The 10,187-nt window shown below is 40.4% G+C and overlaps 1 protein-coding gene across 3 annotated transcripts in view; it reads left to right on the top strand.

Annotated features, from left to right (window-relative positions):
• The window catches only part of LOC147023833 (uncharacterized), a 187,436-nt gene extending 180,670 nt beyond the window's left edge, over positions 1–6,766 (top strand). The window contains exons 3-4 of one of the 3 annotated variants that reach the window (XM_085889682.1): positions 5,985–6,103; positions 6,195–6,766. In XM_085889682.1, coding sequence (XP_085745808.1) covers positions 5,985–6,103; positions 6,195–6,323 — 248 coding nt within the window. In that variant the 3' untranslated portion in view covers positions 6,324–6,766. Of the gene's footprint in view, positions 1–5,984 lie in introns of all 3 variants that reach the window. The other 2 variants (XM_085889683.1, XR_015060387.1) reach the window with 2 other exon arrangements.
• The last annotated feature ends 3,421 nt before the right edge of the window (positions 6,767–10,187 follow it).

The raw sequence follows: 10,187 nt of genomic DNA on the forward strand, positions 1-10,187 counted from the left end.
CCGGAGACATCGTGTGAGAGAAACCGTTCTGTTAAGATGGAAAGATAACCTGCATGGAAAGATTGGCGACAATTGAATAACGACCTCGAATATTGATGGACCACCATGTGAGCCGATAGGGGAGGGGACACAGATTGTGAGCATTAGGATGCAGGGTGGGAGGTAAAGACATGAAAAGGCTAACCGTTATGGGCCATGTAGCTGCTACAAACAACCTTCTTTCAGGATGACAAGTTAAACTAAGCAAAGACAGAAGTTTTGATCGAGGCGGAGGGAGGGGTGGTTGAAAGCCAGATGGATAGTAGCGCTGTAGGATCGCGATGATGGGACATACAGTACGATGCAGATTTGTGAGCGAACCAGAAAGGAACTGAAAGGGGGGAGAAGAAGCTGTCTGGAAGTTGTGAGGTGACAGTAAAGGTCGATGAAGCATTTTACATTGTCATTTAAAAGCTTTGAATTTCATTGGTCTCACCCCAAAGGGAGTGTCTGTGTGTGTGGCCACGTCGATATATTTTCACTTTAAAAATGGTTTTCTCTGCAACCGCTTGTCCGATCGACGTGAAACTTCAGACATAGGAGGGACTCCCCATGGAGAATATTAAATTGCCAACTCTGATGTCATAGGTCATTGAAACTTGGTATACATCATCAACACCCAATGGGGTATATAGGGTGATAACGATGATGTCATCGGAGAAGTGCTATTCTCACCATTATTGGTTGAATTGAAGTTCTTATCTGAAAAATCTTACACTTCATGTAAAAATCTGACAATCTGACTGATCTATGACCAGATGTGAGTGAAGAATTAAATTTAAGATGTTTATAATCCATACCAAGAAACTTTGTGAGATAATAGGGTGTATTGATGATACGGATACATGGGCCATAATAGCAGTGGGTCATAATAGTAGCATGTTCAGTTAACAATGGTATTTTTTTTTCAGAATTAACACATGAGGTGAAACTATGTGCTCTACAAGTACTGTTCTAGTGAAGTTAGCAATTGGTAGTTAAGTTAGAAACAAAAAAAAGAACCGAGTTCTGCAAGTTAAAATTTTAATCAAAGTTGTGAGTTGCAAAACAATGATAAAAAAGTGAACGAAGGAAGAAATATGTTTAAAGGCAAAAAGGATTGATGGGATTTTTAGTTTTGTCCAAACGTTTGTGTTCACTTTGAGAAGTTTTTATTTGAAAAAGGGAGAAGGATGATTGAGGATGGGAGAGACAATACAGGAGAGAAGAAAGGAGATAGCATTTAAGGATTAAGACTCATGAGCAGGCATCCTCGCCGAGGTCGAGACAAAAAACAACAACAAATAAAACAACCTCAACATCAATACAAGACAACCCAACCAAGTGATGTTCAAGAACACACAGGAAGAGTTGGTTTCACAATCTATCCATAATTCCAGCAATCTCTGTGTGTGTGTGTGTGTATGTGTGTGTGCGTGTGTGTGTGTGTGTGTGTGTCTGTGACTGCTGTTTCTCGACAACCACTGGTCCGATCTAATTGAAACTTGCCAGGTATATTGCTGGGGACCTGAGGATGTGCCTTTTCAAGGTTTGATATTAATCGGACAAGTGGTTCCCAAGTTATGGCCATTTATTTACCAAACCAATGACAGGACACGTTGCTGCGTAGGCGTGGCCGATGGGGAAAGGGCGCCTTAGTTACCAATGACAGGACACGTTGCTGCGGACATTTATTTACCAAACTAATGACAGGACACGTTGCTGCGTAGGCGTGGCCGATGGGGAAAGGGCGCCTGAGTTACCATGGCGTAGGAGTGGCAATGGTCAATGGCAGAGAATGTCATGGCTCGCAAAGACAGGGAGGTAAACTTGATTTTAATTTGGATTTTAATTAACTCTGTGTGTGTAAGTATCACAGCAGTTGTTACTTCAATGAAAGCGATAATTCGTGGAATGCATGTGAACATTCCGTACGGGCACGCACCGCTTCCGGATAGTGATGACTTCATGTATTCTAATAATTTCTCGATTTGTGATGCGCATTTATAGATAAACACAATGCCCCAATCCAGTCATCGTTTACGAGAGCGAAAGAACGGCCTGTGTCGTTGTTGTTTCTGGCACGCGGTTTGAAATTTATTTTTTTTTTGCACGTACGGCCACGCACATACGGGCACGCGAGAGTGAAGGAACGGCCTGTATGGTTGTTGTTTCTGGCACGCAGTTTGAAAGTTTTTTTTTTTTGCACGTACGGGCACGTACTAGTATGAATAACTGCACAGAGAACAAATGACAACAGTGAGACAGGAGAGATCCATAACGGTAATCTTAGCTTTTGAAGACGTTTTCACATGGCTGGGGTGATTGCTGCTCTCCCAAATACCAGGAAGCCAGGTCAAATCCCATCAGGACAAATAATTTGCTTGTTCGACTCACAAGCAATGCTGAGCCACTTGGTAGAAATGTCATTTAACTGTTTGCAGCAAAGGGGTTCAAGTGTTCCTGTATTATCTCTGAACCAGTGAGGATGTTTCTGACACTCGGTGTCAATCCCAGATTGTGCTATTTTATAATACTTTTGTTCGTAAATATTTATTATCTGTCACATCCTGTCAAGGCAGAACCATATTCCACACATTCTTGTCTCACTCTGTTACATAAACGTTTTACATTGATCTCAGGCTCACAAAGGATCCGTGTGTAGATAAATTGCAGGCAGGATAAAGACATTATTAGACATTGGTGTACTTTAAGATTAATTCAAAGGACATTGGTAGACAATGTACAAATACTTATAGTATATGGGGATTGGACCTGGGTTCCCCACATCATAATCCACAGTTCATATGGAAATGCTAAATAGACCAACTGAAAAAGTCCCAGATTGCGTTCCGTGAATTGATCACGACATCTCTGCCGTATATCTTGGATGTATCAAATTTTCCTGAGTTTCTACCCTGAGATCGATGATATCACTTCTTCCCTGCTATCTCCAATTAAAATTTGAAGCAGGTGGGAATCGGTGTTGTACTCGGCTCCTCGACGTACAGCTGGATCCAGTCATCGTCTGAGATCCCTTTGTCCGATGAAAGCAAAGTCTATGCAGCGTCACTTCTTTGATCAGGGATGAAGCCATGTTTGCTTACACTTGTCTTTCTTCAACAAACAGGTGTTGAAGCATACAGTCACTTAATTTGGAGAAAGGAAGGTCGGTCGTTCCTTCCCAACATTCTTGGCTTCTCCCAATCTGTGTCTGCCAATAAATTGCATTTCCAAACCACTTTGTTTCACTTGTACCAAATGTCCATTTTCTCGAATATTATTTGGTCTATTCGGCAATCTTCAGCTTGATTCACTTCAGTGCCCCCAACGGACAGTCTTAACACAACCTTCAAAATCTATTAACGATCTCATGTTCTATTAACCCATGAACCATTCTGGAAGTATTCACCCTGCTCTGCATGCAAATTGTGTGAGAGACTTACATGCTCTTTGTGGGTGAGCGTGCAAGGGATGAGCAACGTGGTACATTGTACACATAACATTCCTCGTTGCAACGCCACAGCCAAGTACTCTCCATACAACTACCCATCAGTGTACGCATACAGAGGGGTTGGATTAACAGTGAAACACACACACACACGTATATACAGCAATACTAAAACTTCATATTGATGCATTCACTTGTAATTATGACCCAAATATATTGATCCACAATAACAACCAAAGGTTCAGCAAAAACGAGAAATGCCTTTGAGTCAAGTCAGAATTTTTATTAATTTACTTTTTGTTTGCAGAGGATGGAAGTGAATAGGCTATGTGCTTTCAGTATAGATTTTTACCTCCACCACCAAAGGTGGGTGGAGGTTATTTTTTCATCCCCATCTGTGAACAGGATATCTCAAAAAGTTGTGAACGGATTTGTACAAAATGATTAGATTTTGGTGAATATCTGGATCCGAGATTTTTTTTTTTTTAAGTGATTCTTCACCATTCAGAGATAAGTCTAAAATGACATTCAGTATAGCACGATGTCTCAAAACATTGTGGACGGATTCGGCTGAAACTAGGTGGACAGGTTGGGTATGTGACAAACTAGGTGGACAGGTTGGGTATGTGACAATAAATAATTGATTCGATTTTGGTGAAGATCCGAGAATTATTTAAGTGATTCTTCACCATTGAGAGATAAAGCCAAAAAAATGATATACAAGAGGACATCTCAAAAAGTTATAAATAGATTCGGATGAAACTTGGTGGACAGGTCAGATGTGTGACACATAAAGAATTGATTTCATTTCGGTGAAGATTCGGATCCGGATCCAGATATGAGAATCTAAATTTTTTTTTTTTAAGTGATTCTTCACCATTGAGAGATAGGGCCAAAAACGATATATCCACCGCAATATCTCAAAAAGTTGTGGACGAGTTATGACAAAACGAGGTGGATGAGTTGGTTAGGCGAAAAGAACAAACTGATTACATTTTGGTTCATGCCCAGATCCAGATCCAGATCCGGCCTATTTGTGGGATACAAAACGTAAACTGTTCAGCCTGGTAGAGGTATGTGCTGTCGAGTGCTGTTCTCGTTTCTTTTTTGTAATTACATTTGACACATTTTACTAATCCCTTATAACAAGCAGAAATGATGCCATGTGGACTGCATAATAAGTAGAAAAAAAGAAAGGAGTTTGAATTTTCCACCTTGATGAGTATGACAAGTATTGATTCTAGTGCAGGCAGTAAATCATTTTTGCAGTAGTGATAAGGAGCAATTGGAAAACCACAAAACATGTTTTCATCAAAAGACTGAAAGCTGTCAAATATTCCTGATCAATAAAGTTCAAATCCTGCTCAGCTGTTGAATTAATACCAGGTGGGGTTAACTCAGCCTGTCATCCTTCCGAGGTCGGCAAAATAAGTGCCATCTTGCTGGGATATTGTGTCGGAGTGGCGACCAGTCCAGGATAAGTATCCAATAGCCAAGGAGACTGCTTCCACAGCAACAACGCTCTGCACAGAGTATGGTCCCAATATCCTCCTCTCCTCCTCTCCTCCTCACCTGTGCTGACATCAACAGTCGCCGTTTTTGTTTTTAACTAAGCCTCATGTTATATATACTAGAAGCACCCGCTCCCTCCGGGAGCCGTCAAGGGGGTCATGTTATTATATTTATGCCTATTTTACTCCAAGGGGTCCCAGGATTACACACCCAAAAAATGGTTGCGATCGGTTCAGCCGTTTTTGCGGTACCTGGGAACAGACAGACGGACAGACGGTGAATTATAGTCAGACTCATTGCACACCAATGGTGTCGTGCCAAATTTTGAGGTACTTGCAAAAAGCCCTGCAAAAATGTCAGGTGAGACGTCATCGCCAGATCTACCGTTATATCAAGTTTTAACATGACACTAACCATTTGAGTCCCCAAAATGAAATACACGTATTTTACTAAAAAAACAAAGAAAAGACTAACACTCACTTAATCTCAAAATTCAGAATACACATTCAATAAAAAGTCAGATCAGTTGGTCTCTATCCACCGTTTTTCGACAAAATTATGTATTTTAAGTAATAAAGAGGTCTTTTTTGTAGTCCCATGTAGTAAGGATTTGCAGGCATGCACAATTGCCGCTAAGCTCTGTCGCCTGGGTTTGAATCCCGACCCAGGTGTAAACTATCATTGTGGTGTTTCACCAGGCAGGGTGATTCATTCAAATGTGCTGTCCATTGGATGGCTGTTAAACTGGACATTCCGTCTGCTGGCATTATTTCTTTAGTTGTTGTCTTTCACATTAGTTGTTGTCTTTCACATGAGTTGTTGTCTTTCACATAATTAGTTGGTGTCTTTCTTGGAGTTGACAAAAGAAAATAAAGCTTTGGGGCCAGATTAACATCCAAGAGTAGTGAAGGAGATGGCAGAGCAGATGGGCATGATGTTAACATGTATAATGTTATGCTTTTCTGCTCTGATAACATGTGTCCATGTCATTGATGTATTACAGACCTACTTTTGCTCGGACATGTGACGGGCCTTCTTCACAAAAACAGCCACTGCACTGACCCACCCAGACCCAACTGGATGTCGGCATCCAAAGTTTTCCATGCCTTCATGTCTTTCAGGGTATGCATTAAATACTTTTTGCAAACAGAAAATAATTCACTTATTCACTGCTGACATAAGTTGTTCTTCTTCTTTCGGCTGCTCCCGTTAGGGGTCGCCACAGCGGATCATCCGTTATGATCCGCATACTGATTTGGCACAGGTTTTACGCTGGATGCCCTTCCTGACGCAACCCTGGTCGCCTTTACGGCACAGGGATAAGGATTGGGTTTCGCCATGATTCCAGGCTGCCCTCCACCCTCTCATAGCACGGCCCAGCGCAGAGCTCCCGTCCTCAAGCGATCCTCCAACCCAAGCCTCCGAGTATCCGGATTACAGGCGCACGCCACTACGCCCGGTTAGAAAATAATTCATTAAGTCTGGATATAAAATGGTTGGAAAGTTTGGCTCGCTTCTGGACCATTCTGTAGTCGGTAATTCATAAGGGTCCGTGTTACCTATAACCTGTAGTTTAGTATAATCACTCCCAAGACAAAATGTCTAACGTATTGACATATCCAAGCTTCGGGACAAGTTTTGACCCTGATTATTTGATCATTAAATCACATAAAGCCGATTGTAAACATGGTTGCTTTTTTGTCTTTTGTTGAAAGTGTTGTGGAGTAAGCTCCACCTCAGATGGATTGAAGTGCTGGAGTGCTGCTCCGGTGCGCTCCAGCACCACTACACCACTGATACACACCAATCACATTCTTGTTCAACAAAACTAGTGGGCCTGTTGGTCCATTGGACCAACTTTTCATTGGTCTTCACGGCTTTGTAGCATAGCTGCCTGGTGTACTGCTTGAACATTAGGTTGCCTTTCAACAAGCCAGATGAGCTTGGGCCACGGTGGAGAATATAAGTTCGTTATTATTGCCAAATTACATGACTGACTGTACTATTATTATTGTTGTTACAATTATTAGTATTAAGTAATATATGTTTTGTTACAATGTTATCATGGTTTTTGTTTTTTATTTTGTAATTAGAATGCCATGCCATGGTGGAAGGATGTATTAAGCTGCTTTATATACCTGAACATGGCGGACGTTTAAAACATGAGAATTCTTCCAGATTCTCTGTAGTTAATGAGCCTAATCAACTTAGCAGATCACGACGATCATTTCCGTGTTTCACATTCCACATCAGAAAGCTCCAGTAGAACTCTACAAAGAACATAACACACACACACACACACACACACACACACACACACACACACACACACGCACACACACACACACACACACACACACACACACACACACACACACACACACACACACACACACACACACACACACCTCATCCATTTATAGTAGATCACTCCTGGGAGAAGATCGTGGACTCAAAATGAAAATACTTTGCAAAACTCATGAAATTTTGTGCACAAACTGAAATACCGAATTATTTGGTATTATTATAATTGTATAATTGTTATTGTTGGTATTATTATGATAATTATAGTTATTATATATTTACATATAATCAGGCTAATGCCATCTGTCTGTCTGTCTGTCTGTCTGTCTGTCTGTCTGTCCCACCCTGAAACAGAGAAATTCTCCTCAGAGAAAAAACATATTCAGCAAAAATTGCTTCAAATTAATTCAAACTTTCAGGAAAATTATATTTTTTCTCAATCAGACAAATGTTTGAATCTGGGCGGTGTATAGGCAACAGACCATTGTCTCAATCACTCCTGAAAAAGTTTTCCTTTGCTGTTAAGAAAAAAAAAAATATATATATATATATATATATATATATATATATATATATATATATATGTATGTATATCACCCCCCATTTTCAGCTCTTTCAATCAGAGCAAGAATAAAATTGTTGGTAACAGAGTAGAGAGTACAGGAACATGGGGTGTTGAAAAAAGAGGAATGGGGGAAGGGATGATGTGTGAGACATGATGAGTGAAACGAGTGTTTCCTGAACAATTATCTACTCTTTTTAGTCTCCAAAGTATTGGACCTCGTCTTACTTCTAAAAAACATCAAGGCCAGGATCAAGGCTCACAAAATTATGGAATCTAATTGCTCAAGGCTTACGTAAGATCAAAATCAAAATACATTTGCTTTCAAAAACTACTTAATATGGATGCGACTCATTATCAGCTGGAAAGCCAACCAAACTCCCATACATCTTTAAGGAGGTAGAGCACAGCATCAGGCTCACCTGAGAGAAGAGCTCTCTTTTGTGGACTACGAGCTGCAGCTGCCTCTGATGTGCCCTTGGCAGCAGTGCAGTTCAGGGTCATGCGGGCTTTCTCTCTCTAAGTTGAGGTCTGAAGCACATGGACTGCTTGAAGCTGTAAGGTAAAAGCATCAATATCAAAGAATGTATATCTTTGTGACCATTACACAAGTGACCTTTTTTGATAATGGGCTCTGGTATTGCACTGAGGAAATCTCTCCCACAATTGTCTCATTAGTGGCCTTGTGGTTTTGTATCACAAAATCTGGTACGGTGTTAACCTTTTCATATTTTTCCCTCCTCTAACCCCACTGAGTCGCATACACTTATCCTGCAATGATTTTGTTGTTACCTTACTCAAATCTAGTCTCTGCTCACCTTTATTTTGCTCCCCCAGCGATAAACCTTGCCAAGAAACTGCTTCGGAAGCACCAACACTCTTTAAAGAGTCTGGTACATCAGAATCAAATCAAATACCAAAACGTAATCCTGCATCCTGCGATCATCATCATATGTTATCGCCATTTACTGGGAGTGACCTGACTCAGTATTGACCAATGAAATCACTTTATTGGTAAAAAAGCACCAAGATAGATATTTCCTCCACTGGCTAGCATACTCTTTGTGACGTATTACCTAAAAATTGGCTGATAGGTTAGCTTAGAGGTAGCATACTCACCTTATTCTAGTCTGAGTTTGATTATCGACCCAACTATAAAATGTCATCATGGTGCTTTTTAGGCAGATCAATGAGTGCACCATCCATCAGGTGAGACATTAAACTGCTCGTATTTAGTTTGTATTTGTTCTTTGATTAGGATAGTTAAATATCCCACATGTCCCAAAGAAAGCCGTGTGTTGGCATCCTGGCCAAATTCCAAAAATTCCTATTGTAACATTCAGGAGGCACTGCATCAGCGGTATTCTGTTTATGCGGTGGATGTTACTTCAGAAAGGACATCGTGGATGACAATTAATATAGAGGGCACCTGTCCATTCAACTTAAGGTTCTTCGAAGAAAGGTAAAACTCTTCAGCTGGCTTTTCTCTTGTTAATCTTACCCTTAAACGATGCGAGCGCGTTACCCCAGGTTACTTCACGTTGAGCTTGCAGAGGAAGAACCTGAAGGATGTGCAGAACCATTCAAAATATTGTCCTCAAGAGGCAATGTTGCATGACATTTGATACAGTAAGGTGAATTAAATTTAATGTTCATCTGAATCATCCTTTCAAAATGACTTAAATTCCACAAGTAAATAGTTTTCCGAAGTCCTTTTTTTATTTACTTTTAATTATTATATCTTGAGTTACTATTTGCTCTCAATATGCTGCAGACTTTAAATGTTTGGTTCAGCTTCACTCTGTTGACGCATTGCCTTAGCAATGGCTGTCCTGCTCAGTGTTCACGACTGCTATGTATGGTTGGGTTTTTTCTATACTCTGGGATTCAACATTTTGAACAACCCCTTTTTAATTTTTTTGGTCCATTCCACGATGGTTCACGACACTTTTGTGATCCTAAATGTTTGCTTGCATGATATCATCATGATGCTGTTGCACGATGCAGCTTCATGGCATCAAGACCCACTGCTCCAGTATAACTGTATTCCGCCCTGAGAGAGAGAGAGATTCACATCATGTAAATAATCCTTTTAACTGATAGAGAAAAGGGGGTTCATTATTTCTCTCCCACCTACTATCCTTTAACCAACCTATCCCAAACTCCCTAGTTTCAAAATTATGTAGAAACAATTTTTCCAAATGAATTTTCTTATTCATAACTGAAGAGATCAAACTAAACACTGTTTTAGTTTCAGGAGCTAACATATCAGAAATACATGCAAAAAACATGTACAAATCAAAATTCACTGGTTGTAAAAGTATTCAGCCCCTTCGGTCA

The sequence above is a fragment of the Eptatretus burgeri genome, chromosome 7 (assembly GCF_056783735.1).
Source record: "Eptatretus burgeri isolate ZD-2024b chromosome 7, Ebu_testis_v1, whole genome shotgun sequence".
Taxonomy (NCBI): Eukaryota; Metazoa; Chordata; class Myxini; order Myxiniformes; family Myxinidae; genus Eptatretus; species Eptatretus burgeri.